This window comes from Vanessa atalanta, chromosome 7 (genome assembly GCF_905147765.1).
Source record: "Vanessa atalanta chromosome 7, ilVanAtal1.2, whole genome shotgun sequence".
Lineage (NCBI taxonomy): Eukaryota > Metazoa > Arthropoda > Insecta > Lepidoptera > Nymphalidae > Vanessa > Vanessa atalanta.
In genome coordinates this window covers 9,212,204-9,231,366 of record NC_061877.1, presented here as the reverse complement: position 1 = coordinate 9,231,366, position 19,163 = coordinate 9,212,204, and the positions used below count along the sequence as shown (strand labels likewise).

The following is a 19,163-nucleotide window of genomic DNA, read 5'->3' as shown; positions in this document are numbered from 1 at the left end:
TTGTATGATATTAGTATTAATTGGATTCTTCGATGCACCTAAAACAGATACTAAGGTAATTAACTCGTGTAAACTAATTCTCTCGCAAGCTCGTGTAAAGTAATTCTTGTACTGTAACTACAAGAATTAATTATACAGCATGGGACTCACACATAAAGAAACACCCAAATGTATGTTCATCCGCCAATGTTTGCTAATCCATATTATTATTAAAAATGCGGGTACTTATTCTCTACTCCAACCAAAAGCCAAATAAACAACATTTGACAGCATATTGACGCGATATCGCGATATCGCTTGATCAAACTATAATATTCACGATGGATTTGCGAAAAAATGGCGTTTTGAACGTGAACGAAACTGTTATCGGAATTTTGGAATTAAAATTAAAGTGGAAATAAGTGGTTAAGTGTTATAGTGTCGTATTATACATAAAGATATATTAATCATAAACTCTTAGTAGTGCACAATATAGCTGAGTTATTAGCAAATCGCATGAAATATGTAAATCTAAGGTTGGCTTACATTTTTCCTACTTAAATTGGAATAGGCTATACGCATTAACGCCACTGCAGCAAAAAACAAATTCTGCGAATGCAAATTATATATAAATAAAAAAATAAAACCTAACCGAACCTATTTTATTTCGCATTAGCAGAATGTTTTTTTGGTGCGGTGGCGTTAATACGTAAGTACCAAATTGCGCATGTTTGCGTATTCCTTCGTCTTTCTTTCTCTCACGTTTACAGTCAGTTCTTTGGATAGTTTGTGCGTCAGAGAGTGGCTTAGACTTTTTATTCCGAAAAATTAAGGGAACGATGCCGTAGGTAATATCTAGTTTAATATAAAACAAATTTACTTGTAAAGAAAAGGACAAAAATAGTAGAAAATAATTTTATTCTACTTACCAAAGGATAACTTTTTTGATGGACAATTTGTCATTGTAAGAGGTGACCTAAGCCTTTTTTGTAAAAATACTTGTGAAGTACTTTTTACACATTTTGAATTTTTGCCACATGAGCATTTTGTCATAAGTTTCCTTTTTATTTCAAGGCTACTGTCTTTTTCCTCGTGGTCATGGTATTTTTTTATTTGATCACAATTTCGACAATAATGGTCACTAAGTCTATTAAAATTTAATAGTCGTAATCTATGAAAAGCCACACAATCATGCTCCATATTTTTTGTAAAAGTATTTCGCTAAATTGGTTAAAACATGTTAAATATAATATGTAACTTCTGATTATAAATAGAAATATATATTTCTTATTTTATAGTAATCGAAAACTATAGATAAATAATACAACTATAAAAAATGTATCCAAATGACATTTATTTTTAATATAATGTCAAGTGCGAAAACGCTGTAGCTCGATACTTCTTTTTTTTTAAATTTTAATAGACTAAATTCGAATAGTGTGAATATAACGAATATTTACAAACAAATAAATATTTTTTAAATATTGACGTTTTAATTTTCTGTGTACCATACATAGATAATACACTAGTACCATATTTCATTAACAATCAGAGCAGCAGCAACAAATTAAACATTCACATAATTCTATACAAATAAAGCAAGGTACCCATAACAAGAACCCAAACAAAATCATGAATAAAAATCCACAGTTTTTGCACTGAGCTCGCACACTTAAGTACTGCGGATAAAACCGAGGCCATTGGTGGTATATCCATAGTTGTGGAGTTTTTCGTAAAGACATCAAGTAACAATCACCAAAAGATGGATCGCATCTGTTTCTTTTGTAGATATTGGACGTTTTATAAGATGGATATGAATTAGTATAAGGCTGCAAAAGTATCCGTTTTAAATGATCTATAAAATCTCGACTATTTATCTTTACCAAATTATTAACTTTTTTTTCCATTTTAAAATATTTGTCAAAGAAATTATGTAAAACATCTATTCCAGCTTGTTTTGTATTTTCTGACTTTCTTTTCGATTTTTCTCGATTTTTCTTTTCATTTTTATGACATTTTTTACATTTATTAAATTTTTTATTGCTGTAGAGGACTTTTAACAAATTTTTACGGGCTTGTTCTAATTTGGCTGCTGCTGCTAAATCCTTCTTAGCCTTATGTTCAGACCGTTTTTTCAATTCATCAATCCTTTTTTCCAATTGCTTGGATTTTTTATTAACTTCTTCTTCTCTAAGCTCGACTTCTAATTCCTTTCTCTTCAATTCCTGAGCAGTGGCCGCATATAAACCCGTGCCTATATAACGACTTTTAAACAGACGCCAACGCATTTTCTTTTCGTTTCAATACATTTTTCGTTTTTTTTTTTTTTTTTTAATTTTTTATTTGTTAAATTACGGTGAGTACTATTACATTATCTATCAATGTTTATAACATAATTATATATATTTTTTCACAAATATACAAAACACAATATTGCAGTAGTTTTAGGTTAATACTGTTGATGACAGTTTAGTTTTCAATAACATCAAGTAGTCACTAATTTATTTGAAAATTGCCACAAATAAAATTTATTAAGAAAAAAACGATTATTATGTAAATATTATATTAATAATAAATACTGATATTAATGAAACAAAATATATATTACTTTTATACAATATTATCAATAGAAATTGTGTAAATTTAAATTTTATAGATTATTCTTCTGGTTCGTTCTAGTTTTCTCGTGACTAGCTTATAACTGTAAGGTTGATGCCGAGGTCCTGTTTTTAAATCCCAGGTCTGGCCAATAGAAAACCATTGAGTTTTTCTATCATAAATTACCTTATGCCTTTGGTGTAAGTTGTTTGTTATTGTTTAATCATCGTTCATTACGAAATCGCAAACCGGAACTACCTATATCCTCTGTTGATGTTGTTATCTAATCACATTAAATATACAATTTATTTATAAAATATTTTCTTTATTAACATAAAATTTGGTAACCTGGAAACAATGTTCTATAATCTATATAAAATAATATATATATATATATATATATATTTGTTTTACATAAATCAATTATTCGATTTGAAATAAACAAAACTTTCCTTTCTATAGCATTTATACATATATGAATAGTACTTCTATAACGTAATAAATATACCTATTGTATTTGCACAGTACGAAGCGTAGGTGCAGAAAATGTAGCAGCGACGCTTAGGGCAGAGTTCAATTCCTGAGAGGTCACACTAGTACATGAAGTAATGAAAACGCACATGCTTGATTAAAAATTTGAACGGCATTGAATATAGACTAAACTAAACGTTCACTATCTTATAAACATATCACTATGTTGTATTTTATATATTTTTAATATAACTTAATTTATACCATAATTTTTATTAACCTGTAGCTTGCTGTTTTATTTTCTACAAAAATAAGAAAAAATTGCTCTAAATACATATAAAACCTGTTTGACAATCCATTTCAGAAAACCAGTGTAAAAGGCTTATAAAATAAAATACAAAATTTAAGAACTTCATTTTATACCAAATTTCCTTTAACTGAACAGGATAATCATAATAAGTAATTACATAAATACATATACAATGTATATTTTAAATAAATTAAAAATAGTTCATTTCTATTAGTGTCCGTATCTAAAGAACTACGATGATAAATAAATTTAGCACATTCTTGATTCTACATCGGCTAACCTCGCCCTAGGTTATTTATACCCAGGAATACAGAGACGTAAACATTGTGGTATCGACACGTTCTATGTGTGAGTCAAAGACTTGTATAGCAGATGTTGGCAGATACTAATATTATTATAAGTACACGTGTTGGTAGAGATTATATTTTTATCGTCTAATTATGTGCTATTCAAATATCGCAACAGTTAAGACCTCAGTGTATCGAGAAGAATCAATTACCTATTATTATTTTATACATACATACTTTTGAATTTTCATTAAAATTTATAAATTGCATGAGAACTTGCTCAAATAAATATCGATATTTTTCATAAAAATCGATTGTTTTTATATAATTTCTTATTTATCAATGAATCACGCAAACAGGAACTATAGCTGATATTTAATTATCGTAATGTAGCGTAATATTTTTTCATTGAAACGTGAAAGATTGTACCGCATCCATTATACAATAAGATTTTTCGTGAACTTCCTGCATCGGGGAGGTCAGCGGCACTGCCCCAACGGGTGCGCGAGCGCAGATTGCCGCAAGAGCCCGACGTACGCGCACGCACTGTGCACCCGTGGTCAAACCGGATCGAATAGTGACAAAGCAAGTGGAGATTAAATTGAGTTAAAAAGTGAACATTGGATATCAACCCGACGCGTCCAGGTATTTTTAGTACTTCATTATAACAACTAGTTCCTGTTATCACGAAAGTTAATCACGGTGAATATTGTTTTGCTATTTTCATCAATTTAATTCATGAATAAATTGTAATTTCAATTTAAAATCACAAATCCTATATTTTAAATGTAATGTGGGATACAGACACGAACTAATAGTTAGTTTAATAATAGTATGCATATTTTACGAACAGTTTTTTATTAATAAAATATATAAAGCTGTTAGAGTTAAGTGATTAAATATATTAGGATAAAAGTAAACGAAGGAGATTTTTGCCCTTTGTTTCCCGATCTGTGTTATTTCTATCAATCTATGTTTATTCTGAGTTACCCTTCTCAGTGTAACATATTATACCTTATTCTTGAATTCGAAGACTTCGTTGTATTGGGTTCTTTTACTGTAATTATGCAATAAGTTTCTCATTTTTAAGGTATAATTTATTTCTTACTCCAGAAATGTTACTGCACATAATCTTTTTCATTACTTACGTTTATATTTTATATCCGCTTTGGTTAAGCCAGTAATTCTGACATTTACTACTATACACAAATCAGTGTTTGTATAATGTAAATATATCTTAAATTTTTAATCAAAAATTCAATTATACTGAAATTGTTCTTGTTATTTGTAAACAACATATCGTGATATTGTTTTGTTTTTTATAACAAACAAGTGATCTCAATATGAATGTATTTGTCGCGGGATTATTTAAGTATTTTAAGTTTGCTTATCGTTTGTTTGTATTGTGGTAAAATATTCATGCGATGATATGATATTTGTATACCTATTAATTATTATCAATATAAGTATTACATTCGCTTATCTTCATATGTACCGGGCAATTGTCCAACCACAGCTGATACTACTATCTGATAAGTGAGAAAAGGCAAATTATTTAAATATAAGACAAGTTTTATGTAAGATATTGGTAGTATGTGTCTAGGTAGTATGTAATTGCTTATCGTGTTTTTGATAATGTGGTAACTCACTTGACTTTTAAGCTCAGATTATTTAGTGTTATATGCTTATGGGTAATTATAACGTAAAACATACATTTAAAAATAATGAAAAACAATAGCGAAAACAATGCAAAAGGTTTATTTTTTTATTTTAATAATAAAATTTATTTATAAGAGATTCATCTGTGTTATTAAAAAACTGTATATTGTCCGATCGGTGCAATGTCCTTTACATTGCAATCGAAAAAACTATCGTACTATCGTACCGATTTTAATGAAACGTTGTGTGTTTCAAAGCTTTAAAAATATGCATTATATTTCGCTACGATGATTCCAGAATAAATAAAAATAAACTATTGAAAGTTACCGATAAATATGAAATTACTACTATGTAAAAATACTACGATCTTCGAGGCCGTGTCCTTAAGCTAGACATTAATAATTATAAATTATGATCGTAAAAAAAAGCAAGATTGAATTTATATTTAATAATAAAAAAACAACGCTAGTCATGTGAAATAACATATCCACCTACATTAAAGTAAATTATCTTTTAACTACAGTAAAAAGAGTCCATTTGCAACGTGATTTTCAAAGTATCTACTACTATTTGTTACGAGTAGGTATTTGATATTTAAGAATTAATATTAAGACTTGGTCTTATCGTAGACTTGTATCAACAATTCTCAAACTATTGTGACTATTGTTTCAATATCTAGCATGAAATTAACTACGCTTTATTTCAACATATACTTGAAGTACCAAACTTTAATTAATAAATAGTAAACGGGTTCGTTTTAATCACGTCTTTGTGTTCTCAGGTCCTTCGTGACTCATGGCCCAGTACCAGTTCTTGTATTTGGTGGTTGTGGCTGCTTTAGGTGAGTCAAGTAATTTTTCCTTTGATAATAATCTTATTTAACCTCATTATTGTAATGATCGTTTTAATGACGTATGTGTTTTAATGTTTTTTTGAACGAATTACACGACAATACAGTGATACAAAACAATATTCTACAAATCTTCATTTAAGTATATACCATGTTCATGAATGTTAATTATTAAATCTTGTGATTTAATGCACTCAATTCTAAGCCACCTGCTAACTTTCATTTATAATAAAACGGAGTCCCACGAATTTCTCGCAAGCTGTTTACAATAAATCGATTGCATGTCAATAGTTAATAAAATTTAATGACTTCCCATTGCTGATTTAATCTTCGCAACTTAGAAGTACCAGTACCCAACATTGTTAAAAAGAAATATTCACTTAATTTAATTTAGCAAGAATGTTGGCTGTTACAGATTGATTGCTTCAGTTTAATTTAAAAAAAAAAACCTTCTTTTAATAAAAAAAAATGGTATCCGTTACTCAGCAGTGGGACTTCTGTAATAAAGTAATCAAATTACTCTCAATTAGGATATATCTAATTAGTAAAAAATAGTAAAATTGTCTTTGTCTAAATATCATTGTCCGCGGAAAAGTCCTGGTCTCACTGTCTTGACAAAACTTCGAAGGCTGTGTAAGAGTCTCGTTTATACCGAATAACTCTGTTATAATAATATCCTATATAGTGAATAAACAGAAATTCACTATAATGATTGTTTTTATTGAATTTAAATTAATTTTGTTAATACAGCTAAGCTATAAACAAGAAATAAATACATGTGAAATAATAAACTGTACAAAATTTTTCAAGGTTACCTGAAAGAAAACCTCCTAATAAACAACACAAATTGGTGTGCTTTAACATTAACACATTAATACTTGTACAGTATCTTAACCTTGGAATATAAAAAACATAGCTTAGAATTAGTAATAATTTTCTTATTCTTTCCCCTTTATATTGTATTTAAGTCATACTTGAGTGCGTAATTTTAATTTTAAGTTAGGTTAGGTATTAGGTATCTATATATATCTTATAAAAACATTTCTCCAAGTCATTAAAATATACGAAAATGTTTATCAACCAAATTCAAGCTAGAGTTTAACACGTTTAAACATGCTATTTACAATTCTTCTAACTCTAAAATCAATAAAGTAATTTAATTATACCATCAAACGTATGCAAATTCAGTTGTTACGGTTGTATATTTAAAAATCATTATAATAAGAATAATATTTATCATTATTAAGAACAATAAGTCTACGGAATTACTTAATGTATCCACAAGTTTTTCTACATGCTCTATCTATAAGTTTGAAATTGTATTATATTCCTAAGCCGTCTGATTAATAGCTATCTACGTCAAAAGGAATTTTACATATAATTGTGTCCATTATTATGAATGAAAATTATTCATTCTGAACACTCAATGATTTTCCTTTTAATATTTATTAGCTAGCAGCTACTTGTTATATCACATCCCGTTCAACAAAGCAATTTTCCGACTAAGAAGCGACATCATTATTCACAGCGGGTCATCGGTACAATCTAATTGCAACTTAATGATAATCACAACATGTTCTTAGAACCAGGTGAGATCGCGGTTGACTCAGAATGATTTCGGCGATTCATAAATGTTGACAGAAATATATCGGGTTTTTTTTAAATATTGCCTGTAATGATTAAGTGTTATTTCTGAACGCGTCTATCGTATTTTTTATTAATTTACACGTAGTCTAGTGACTCATATGAGTAAGTACGTCCATGAAGACAACATGTTATGTTACTCATTTACCTTAGTATGACCTTTCGCAGCGTCGGCTCCGTATTATTTTACCTTTAGAAAGATGATCACTTGACTATAAGAAGATAAATTATTAATGATACGGTCTATTTTATTGAAAAAAAATAATTGTATTTTTGAAAAACTATAATTGAACTTTGAAGTTACCTATTTTTTGTGCATACGTTAAATCCGTACATATACAGAAACGTTTTAGAACATAATATATGACAATTCGAGCTGTCTACTTACTAGCTTCGCCTATCACCAACATCACCAAGGCTCTCGTGTCCTAAATGAGTGCTTATACGTGACTGAAAGTGAGTGGTCATAGTCGCCTTCGATTCTCTAGTGATAAATGAACTCACATAAATATACTATACATATATAGTTTTTTTTTTACGACATAGTCTTGGTTATGTCGTATTAATATTTGTTAAATGGACGAATAATAATTTTAAGCATTAAAATGAGAAAGTTCTAAGATCGCTATTCAGCACATTTAGTTGCAATCTAATAATCTCGCTAAACGATAAAAAGACCAATCAGTCATTATTGTTCGCAAAGCTACATGAGTTACCTTTCTCCTTCGCACGTGAGAGTTCTCATACATATAACATAAGTAAGGCCGACCCTGGGTACTTTTAAGTGGAAAAAATGTTGGCCCGACGAGAAATCTTGGCCACTTTCGATGCCAATATATTACACACGTATATCTTAGTATAGTTTAACTGCAGTTTATCCTTAGAACAATAAACTTAGTAGAGGTGGCATTAACGATGCAGAAAATGTAAAAACTATTATACAATTCATATACATCTATATATAATATCTTACAATATTTATCCCATATCTATACTGAAATAAAATTTAATTAATTAAGTTCTATTAATTTTGATGCCATTTCGAATATCCATTAATTGTTCTGTGAGTGTATCAAACTTGCAACTGGTTTGAATTCACTTAGTTGAGCACAAACCTGAAAGTCTATACACTTTCGAACAAGGCTAGGATATTTATAGCTAAAGAAATTAATAGTTCTGCGTTTAAATGTAATAAAAACGTAGATAGTTACAGGATTAGTCAATAAAAAAAATCCTACCTAATATTACTAAAAAAAGGGTTTTTTTAGGTATCATTGTAACATGCCTAATTTAATGTATATTTTGTGAGTTTATGACGCGTCAGTAACGACATGGCTATTTGAACAATTCAAGATAAGTGAGCACTTAACCAATTCACAAGCGGATAAGGATGATTTTTAAAACGTTTTAAATGCACGTGTTTCGAAATATTTGTAAAGTAAACCAGTCTTCTAACGATTACATACTCTTCGAGCTTGATCACACGAAGAAGGTATGACAAAAAAGGGAAACCTGCGCTATTACAAAATAATTTATCAACTGATATAGTAAGCGTTTTAGTATTTACCAGATAATCTAATGGACATAGTTGAAAATTGTTAAAAGTAACAATTCATGATTTAAAGAAGTTTAATTTGCAATAGCGACTAAATAAGGAACACATTACAGATTCATTATGTTGTGAGTACTTTTAAGGTATATCGTAATTGAAACTGCATCGGGTTGTATATAATCTGATTTTAATCGGATTGCGCACGGAAACTCCAATGGTCGTTTTTCCGGCAGCTGCCGCGTGCAACAAACGGGACAAAAAGAAATAACGCTGCTATTTATGCTCATCTCGTTTTATACAAAGCCTTTTTATAATTTAAACAACTATGAAATCCCCAACAAAGAACGCCGTAGAAATTTAATGTATGAAATAGGATGGATATTGTTATGTATATTTTTTTAATTTATATAATCATTAAAATAACATAAAATGCTCATTAGTCTGAAGTAGATACTATTTCAATATTAATTGAATATATTATTATTACTCTTCCAGCTAATCGAATTAAATTAAGCGACAAGCGTCAATACAATTTCTCATATATAATAATAATAAGTTCTTAATTATATTTAATGAAACAACTATGTAGTCATTATTTTCATGAAGGGTAAGGTTAACAAAATAATATAAAAGTACAGGACCTAAATACAACTAACGGACTTCTTCAAACTCATTACGAATTAAATAAGGTTATTTATTCGACTAATTAACACTAATCGTGCATTATATATACACTGTCACGACAATAGGCGGTGGGACACTAATCATCGGTCATAAATAAAATAACTATGTTGTAGATTTGTCTAGTTGAGTTACTTTCACTTCAAAATTATGAGGTTACCGTATCTTAGATCTTTGCTTACTGATGAGTCACATCTTTTAACTCGTCCGCGTTAAAACGTAAATTCAAATTTTCATAAGATTCGAGAGGACTGGGCTTGAAGAACCGTTAAGCGCACAGTGGAGACATGCATGACCCACTAATTGAAATATTTGATTCTTCGTTATAAGTAATATTTTTGTACATAAGTGGAACGAGCACTTTAATTTTAATAAATTATAACATTAACAAAGATTAGGGTACTTTTAAATATATCGTTACATAGACTTGGTTATGGTCATCATCAGCATCAGCAGCCCATACTTGTCCACTGCTGGACATAGGCCTCTCCAATTGCACGCCATTGTGATCTATCTTCGACTACTTGCATCCAGCTTGGTTATGATAGTAAAAAATAATGTTATAGGTACAGCACCATGCCAGAGTCACGACTCGTTGCAAGACACGGTGACACAAGATGCAACACCGCCTAGCTTATTGAAAGAGGTTGAAGACAACAGCCGATACAAGACTTTGGAGGCAAATGCAACGCTTTTGAAGCTTCTAGTTGACGACAAAGATGGAGTTAGCAGGTAACTGTAGACAAAACTAGGATATAAATAATATTATTCATTAACAAACAATAAATAGGTTACCCAATCCAGTGTGACATCATCACCCATAAACGCTGATGCTGCATAAAATGTAAACAACTGTTTACACAGTCTATGGCCTGTCAACCAACATATCCATGACATCAAGATGCTATGAACCTTGCTCCTGTAATGACACTCAACTTATTTTAAAACAGTAGACAAGTTTGGTAGAATGACTAATAAGTGGTTAGTACCCACTGTACCTACACTATAGATATTAATGCAAAACCAAAACCCGTGAAACTTTAGATTTTGAAATGAAACTTTAACTTATTAAAAATAACTCCGGTTCTTACCGGACTACTCTTGTGCACCAAATTATTACTTAATTTTTTACTATATAGATGCATTAGGAAAATAGATTCTAGATACAAAATATCTATTCACAATACCCTTATAATCCAAATCAGACACTGGAGATTAACATGAGACTTAGAACGGTACAGCGCACCTAACATCGAAGTGTTAGTAACAACTAACAGTGAATCATTACAACATTAAAAACCGTGGGACTGGAAAATTTAATTTACACGAACGTTTTTTTTTTGTTGTTAGATAAATTGTACAAAATGTATATATTCACAGCAAATGTGATAAATATGTGATCGTACTTGAAGACTTATACATAGGAATGTCGATTAGATTAAACACTAGAAAGTTGTCGTGTATATAATCCAATATATATATATATATCTTTTACGTATAATTTTGGTAATGTTGATGCTTCCCAGGTAATGATTTAAAATTCTCTGTATTTTTTTAACTTAAAGCAGACTTGTAACGTAATCACACGTGATTCTATTATCTTATAACATGTAGTACCTATTATGTGTACAAAACGACAGCCAGTTACTATAATAAACTTTAACCGCCTTGTTAGTCTAGACTCCAGTGTCTCACTTGTAAGGCTACGCATAATATCGGGATTCTCGCGTGGGAATTCAGTGTCAGTCTAAAAAAGTTTTTGTCTCGAAATTCTTAGAAGTTATTGTGGTAAAACCGTTGGTCCTACGCCTAGTCTAGGCGTTACAGATAGGTAATAGGCGGTCATTTAAAAGGAATTTATAATATGTATATACGTTGGCGTAAACACTTCCTATATATTATCCCTTGCATGAATTGTTTAGGTTATTTCGTGAATAGCTGTTAGACGATAATATAAGTTAAAATACTCTCAACCGGTCTGTAACTTTTTTTATCTGAATGAAATAAGTAAAATTTATTTTTTTCCACCACAGACACTTTTTTACTAACTCGACTAAATAGATCAATGAATTTTTTTCTCAATTTCATCAGGTCCGAAGTATTCGACATGTTGCACTCTAAAGACGACACCCCCGCTTTACCAACATTCCCAGAAGATGCTGAAGACGGTAAAGTTGACGTGCCGGTTGTACCTGATTCTCAAGCTGAGTTCCTTCAAGGTTCGTTATTTCAAAAAATCAATGTTAAAAGTAACTGAGACATGCCAAGAGTCATACATAAATTACCTAGACAAGATTACAAATAACGAAATTTTAACTAAAGATGACAATTTATATGTAGTAAGGTAAAAAAAAATTAAAAATTAAATTTTTTGTTAAGTATAATAATTTGATATTCTTGTAAAATGGGGATTCAAAAGTCATCCTACATCCTTGCCTGCTTGAAAAATTTTTCGCGTCCTAATTATTAAGCCACTTGTAAAAAATACTTATTCACAATGTAACATTAAAAAAAACTAGTCTTAAATTTTTTTATGCAATTATCTATAATTTAATGTTTAGTTGTTAAGAAACTTTAATTATATTTTGTGTTCTTGCATAATATCTATAGCAGAGGAACCAGTGCGCAAGGATTCTCAGAGACGATACGCGGCGACACGTGGCGAGCCAGTCGGCACCGCTGCAGGCATTATGGTTGCGGTTACCTGCAGCATCGTCGTTCTCGCTTACTCTGCTCTTATTGTATGGAGACGGATATACTTGTAAGTCTCAGGAAATTATAATATATAGGATTTTTTAGAGAATATTTATTCTGACTGTCCCTAGCACACTTATATCTCTGGCATAAAATAATCCTACTTGTTGATCTCTTTTATGACTACCTATTAGCATAATATGTATGAGTACAGTACTGTAGATTTGCGTAATAAAACGGAAAGTTGAACAATAGTGGAAAAATATCCTATCAATAATCTCTTAATAACATACAACGCTTGTAACTACTATTTATATCTCTAAACTTTAATCAATTTTATCAACCTACACAAATAAAACACAACGCTATAATTCGCTTCAGGGGTCCACATTTTTAAGTCTTTTATTAACCTTTGGGTAGACTATTTATTTAGTGGGTTCCCGGCGAGCACGAAGTTACAGCTCAAGCATTGTGTGAGGTAATTTGATACATTCCCGCGAGCTGCCGAGCTGCGTAGGAAGCGGTCAAGTGGGACGGAAACGCATTGTGAAGTGCACAAGTGGAAACCAAACGTCCTGACACTTTTCTTTCGTAATATACACACTCCTACCATAAAATAATATGTCTTTGTGATATTTATGTGAGAAAAAGAGTTTTATTCTCTGCACATTGTACATTTCAAAAATGTTGTAGATTTATAGTTACGTATTCCATTAATTTCAGTAACATGGCAACTCAAAAGTGCTTTTAAGAGTCTACTTGAACAAAGAATATTTTCATCTTATTTCAATTCTTTAGGAATAATAAAATAAACATGTATTGTCTGTCTAACGATATAGGGAGGACGACTAGGTAATAAATCTTTGCTCTTTGACTTTGGATTTTTTTATGTTAATAAATATTTCTTTTGAATTATGACGACATGGATTTTTTAAGTTTCATTATCTATAAATTTATCTTAGTAAATAAAAATGAGTTTAGGAATGTTCTATGCATTCCATACATCCAAATATGATAAAATTTTTGGTGATTTGTTCTGCGTACAGCCGAGAGGTGCGCCCATAAAAATAAGTTTTTTCTTTATTTGTTTGTTCTTCAATAAAACATTGCCAAGAAGCAGCCAGCCTCGGGTACTAAGATATTATGTCAAATGTGTTCGTAGTTAGTTAGCATAATATTATAGTATTTAACTTTGTGCTAGGGCTTTGTGCAAGCCGCCCGGCTAGGTACCACCCACTCACTAGATATTCTGCCGCCAAACTGCAATTTTTAGTACCTCTTGTAACATCTTAGCTCCCTAGGATAAAGACGCACTAGTGATATAAGAAATTGTTACTATTTCTTACATGCCATTGTGTAACCACTTACTAGTGACTAGAACAAGTTTCATTCATCATTTCATGTCATTTACTCATCCGCCTAGCTATTTTACATTTGTCTATGTCTATCGGACTGCATGATTAAATTATTGCCTTTCGCTTACTAGCCTTGATTCTTATACCGTTCCGGATGATATGATTATCTACTGTATTTTAAAGATACTGCATCAATCGTAAATTTCATGAAATCTACTTATTAAATGTCACCAATAAAATAATAAATAAGTTTGGCCAAAAAGTGGAACTTAGTATTATTAGTAATACATTATTTATTTATTACACTCCATAACAGTAAGTACAATATTTGCTCTATCCACGAACGAACTTCCGCAATAGCAATAACACTGAATTAGTCAGTTTGTAATAAATACTAATACCTATACTATCTAACCCTCATTCTATTTTCCCAAAATGCAATTATGATATTAGGATATGATCTCACCAATCGCCAATCGCAGAAGCCGAATGCCCTAAGTCATATTAAAAAATAAATTACATTTTTTACATTAACAACCTGTAAATTTCACACTGCTGGCTAAGGCCTCCTCTTCTTTTGAGGAGAAGGTTTTTGGAGCATATTCCACGCTGCTCCAATGCGGGTTGGTGGAATACTCATGTGGCAGAATTTCGTTGAAATTAGACGATGCTTTTCTTCACCGTCGAGCACGAGACGAATTATAAACACAAATTAAGCACATTAAAATTCAGTGGTGTTTGCCTAAGTTTGAACCCGAAATCATCGGTTGATGCACGCGTTCTAACCACTGGGCCATCTCGACTCAAATAATCTTCATGAAGATACAAATTGTTTTTTTTGACAATTTAAAGTTCTCCCTCTAAAATATCACCTTTATATACCCCCAAAACTTAATGCTCCCAAATATATTTCAGGAAGAAAAATGGATTAAAGCACGAACTTTTACGAAATGAAGAAATTGTCGCTGAAACAAGAATTGAGGTAATATAATCAAATATATTTTTCATTTCAAATACATTTATATTACAATTTTGAACAATTTTAATTACCTGTGAAAAATATCTTCAGTAACACAACAGTAAAATATGACCATACCATGCAAGGTTGTTCGCATAATAATAATTATAAAATATAATGTGTAAAGAATAAGCTAGTGTTAACGTTCCATAAAACAAAAACATAATAAATATAATATAGTTTAATATAAAGTTACATAAGTTACATATAGATAACTTTGACCATTTTTTTTTTCAGTTGTGAAGACTATGTTCGTTCCTTCAATACTTTACAAATTTTTGTCAAATCAAGTATTGACGTAAATGTATCGAGCCACGAAGTTATATAAGAGTTTTTAAAATAACAAGACTGAATTTGATTAAGAAAGATTATGTTTTAGATGTATGACCTAATATTTGAGCCACATATCTTGCGATCTATGTATGTGATAACTATTGATAATGATGTGTATAACTATTTAAATGTTCTACTTCAAGAAGCTACATATGATAAATATTAATTTATATTGCATTTTTGGGTAATTTTTTTTAATGTTTTGTGTTATATATATTTTTTAAGTAAAAAGATTTGCTAAATATTCTATCTTATATGAAAAATTGAGTTATATATTAAATTATATAATATAAATAGTATTGAAAATATTTATGTAAAAATATACAAAAATAACCTGTGCCATATATTTGTAATTATCATAATCGAGTTGGTCATGTTGGATTTTTTTATGATTGGCATGTGGTTATAATATTAATTTATTTTTAATTTAGAACGAAACAAGTCTGTGATGTGATTAATGCTAAGGTAATAAGGGATGATTTTTCGATACTTTTTTTAATTTTGTGTAAGAGTTTATAAAGAAAAAAAAATTAAAAGCAATAGAAATGCGAAACTTTATTGTGATTGTTCATTTAAAACTGGTAACAATAATACTTAAAATTAAAAACGCATTACATAACAAAACCACTTTGAAGCAATTTTTAAAAGTTATATTGTCTTACAACAACTCTGATTTGTCCTATTTTTTATAAATATTTATAAATTCATTCATAAGAATGTTAGTTTATATCATCATCATTTTTCCTATGTCTAACTACACACATCTTGGTTATGTTAAATTTAACAAATTTCTTGAAAGCAGATAATATATAAAAACATCCAAAACTTTTAAAATATTGACCTTTCTTTTACACTGAAATATAATAGTTTATGAATAATATTTTTTTTAATAAATGCTGTTAAAAAGTAATTATTCCGAGCTGTTTTGATCACTTTTTCTGTTTCTCCACCACACCACAAAACACGACTATATATTAATTACTTACTTTCCTTATGTCTTATAACCACTGGTCCAGTGTTATCACCAGTAGCTTTGTTATGAGCACCATGAGCTCCATCACAATACGGCCACTGAAATAATTTTTAACATATAGTTATTGTTACTCTCACTTTTATGGTATACTAAATTATTATTAATACTGTTTTCACACAATAAAGCTTACTACTTACAAATGCTATTCAGTTTCGAAACATTGGGGTTAAATAGAATAAACACAAACACAAGATAGTATAGATAACAAATAATTTATCTCTTAGAAACAAAATATGAAGATTGAAATAATGAGATAACATTTATGGTTTGAATACTTATAACAAATTTCCTGAGAAGTTGCCTTAAAAAAATCTGAATTATTAAAATATTTTCCTCAACTCTGATTCATAATTGGCATTATGTTTATTTAAGAAAATAAATATATACAGATAATTAAATAATTCAATGATATAATTGGCCAATCATTAGAAAACCCACTTAAAAAAAAGACCAAGCATTACAGTGCTCATATATGTTATGTAGGCATGATGGCAGATAATAGTTATACACATATGTGAAACTTAACCAATGATTCTGAATTCGAACCCCAAGTAAACACAACTGAATCCATGTGCTTAATTAGTGTTTATCATTAATTGTATGCTTGACAGTGAAGTATAACTTAGTGTGGAAACCTGGATGAGAATATGCCACATGTATGGACCAACCCGCATTGGAGCATCATGGTTGAGAAAGCTCCAAACCTTCTCCTCGAAAGGGAGAGGAGGCCTTTACATTGCTTAACATTATGTTCTCTCAGAAAATGTATTGGTAAAATCTGTAGGTCAATCCTCCACCAATCACTATGCAACTCATTGGTCAAGTCATATAGTGCACACAGTTCCACACTTCTGTCCCTCTTTTAATATAACTTCAATAAAAGCAAAGCGAGAGGAAAGATGTACACAACAATAAAATGTTAACTAGAAAGTGAGGATGCTTCTTTCTTACAAATTTAGTACAATTTTAGTACATTATAAAATTTATACTAAGAAAGGAGTCAAATATCCTCCTTGATTTATGGCTATAATAATAAATTAAAGCTAAAACAGTATACAATGGAATGCAATTGCATGCATTTTCCCACTGTTTTGTTTGAAAATGTAAGAATTGGTGTCACTAGAAATGAAATCTGTGATAATTAATACTGTTGCACTATGTTTTTTTTAAATCAACCTCAATCTTATTATCCATATATCACTTTTTTTAAGACTTTAGATAAAATTAGGTTATGTATGCAGTATATATGCCTTCTCACATGAGGGTAGATATTCTATTAGAAGAAATTTAACTATGACCTGGATATGTTTGTATGTATAAAATTTGTCATCAGGATATGTTTCCAAATATATAATTATATACTTACGTTCTTGCTCCTCCAACATCTACACAAAGATGCCTTCTCTGTAATATCTTCAATGTCAATGAAATCTACAACTTTGTTTATATCCTTCCTGATGCTCGGGTTAACTTGTCCATTGCCAGCTTCATTTGCCTTTTTAATAGTTTGATAAGAGTAGTAAGAAATACCTCCAATAGCAAGAGTTGGAGGAATTAATGCTAGCCAATCACGCACTGCAAGTGAAATAAAACTATTATAAATTCTAAAAATAATAAAAGTAAATAATTTATTAATTAAAAAAAGAGTAAGAAAACTTCGAAATTGCATGCTATAAATTATTAACATTGTTACTAAGAATAAAGTTATAACACCACAATTACTTGAAAGTATGTCAATGGCCTTGACAAAAGTAACTGTATAGTTAATTACATTTTATGGTACATGATTAGACATTTTTTAGTCATTTCACATTGATTAAAATTTAATAAAAAAATATAGTAAGTATAGTAAAATTATATATATATATTCCGTAAAAGTCATTATTTAATAATTTAATAACCATTTTAAAAGAAAAAGGTAATTAAGTAACAAAGAAAACTACCTAAAATTGATTGACCTAATATTTATATAAAAAAAACACCACGAGCTCATCGTTACATTTAGCCGGAGGTTTGTGGAAAATACACTCACCACCAAGTCGAAACCAGCCACCTATGGAATCAGGGATAGGTAAACTTGCCAAATAGTTAGGAATAGTAACTTTAACTACATTCGACACAATATACATGATTAAAGAATATTAACTTTTCAAAAACAAGTTACACAACAATTGGGTATCGAGATTAGTGACGTGACCAACATGCACTAAGTACTAAGTAGTGATATCTGAAAAATATAAAACTATAATGAACAAATGACAATGTGTTAAATGACAAGTGACAACTGACAGTCTGTGACACACTTCATAGATAGACGACACCACCGTCAGGAGTTAAATAATAAGACTGTTACATACAGCAATACAAAAGAAGCGCAGTAAGATTGTTGCTGTGCCAAGCTTTTAAAATATAATATAAAGTACTTTTGTTTGACATACAATTGATGTATTCTTACAAAGCGTCGATTAGTTTTAAAAACAAGAATACACTAATCGAATATAAATTTAATTTCTAGTGCTATGTGCTGCAAAAAGCTATAAATAAATAGCTCAATAATATATTGTTGCACACCAATTAGAATTTAAATCTATTATAAAACAACTTATAATAATTAAAACATTTAATATAAATAACAGCATAAAGTCATAAAGACATTTTTTTTGCTGAGATTACACATTGAGGGACATTAACACTTTCTA

General features: G+C 29.9%; 2 protein-coding genes across 4 annotated transcripts; one reads left to right on the top strand and one right to left on the bottom strand.

The window, feature by feature from the left end:
- The first annotated feature begins 461 nt into the window (after positions 1–461).
- On the top strand, positions 462–15,492 carry LOC125065394. Of its 3 annotated transcripts, none has more exons than XM_047672966.1 (7): positions 462–515; positions 6,086–6,145; positions 10,598–10,763; positions 12,123–12,250; positions 12,642–12,792; positions 14,996–15,062; positions 15,336–15,492. In XM_047672966.1, the coding sequence occupies exons 2-7, from the start codon at positions 6,100–6,102 to the stop codon at positions 15,339–15,341; spliced, it is 564 nt and encodes a 187-aa protein (XP_047528922.1). In that variant the 5' UTR covers positions 462–515; positions 6,086–6,099; the 3' UTR covers positions 15,342–15,492. The 3 variants fall into 3 exon arrangements, with proteins under 3 accessions (XP_047528922.1, XP_047528920.1, XP_047528921.1); XM_047672964.1 differs by lacking the exon at positions 462–515 and adding an exon at positions 4,137–4,290; XM_047672965.1 differs by lacking the exon at positions 462–515 and adding an exon at positions 4,144–4,347.
- Positions 15,493–15,961: 469 nt separating this feature from the next.
- Positions 15,962–18,713, bottom strand: LOC125065173 (CDGSH iron-sulfur domain-containing protein 2 homolog). Its single transcript, XM_047672656.1, has 3 exons — positions 18,497–18,713; positions 17,831–18,039; positions 15,962–16,502 (listed from the first exon to the last, which is right to left on the bottom strand). Exons 1-3 carry the CDS (start codon positions 18,591–18,593, stop codon positions 16,410–16,412), a joined length of 399 nt encoding a protein of 132 aa, XP_047528612.1. The 5' UTR covers positions 18,594–18,713; the 3' UTR covers positions 15,962–16,409.
- Positions 18,714–19,163: the final 450 nt, after the last annotated feature.

Excerpts from the sequence above, each read along its gene's own strand:
- LOC125065394 (XM_047672966.1), top strand. The coding sequence starts at position 6,100 with ATGGCCCAGTACCAGTTCTTGTATTTGGTGGTTGTGGCTGCTTTAG. Across the intron at positions 10,764-12,122 it reads GACAAAGATGGAGTTAGCAG|GTCCGAAGTATTCGACATGT; the intron begins GTAACTGTAGAC and ends CAATTTCATCAG. Across the intron at positions 12,251-12,641 it reads TCAAGCTGAGTTCCTTCAAG|CAGAGGAACCAGTGCGCAAG; the intron begins GTTCGTTATTTC and ends TAATATCTATAG.
- LOC125065173 (XM_047672656.1), bottom strand. The coding sequence starts at position 18,593 with ATGTATATTGTGTCGAATGTAGTTAAAGTTACTATTCCTAACTATTTG. Across the intron at positions 18,040-18,496 it reads TGGCTGGTTTCGACTTGGTG|TGCGTGATTGGCTAGCATTA; the intron begins GTGAGTGTATTT and ends TTTCACTTGCAG. Across the intron at positions 16,503-17,830 it reads GATGTTGGAGGAGCAAGAAC|TGGCCGTATTGTGATGGAGC; the intron begins GTAAGTATATAA and ends AAATTATTTCAG.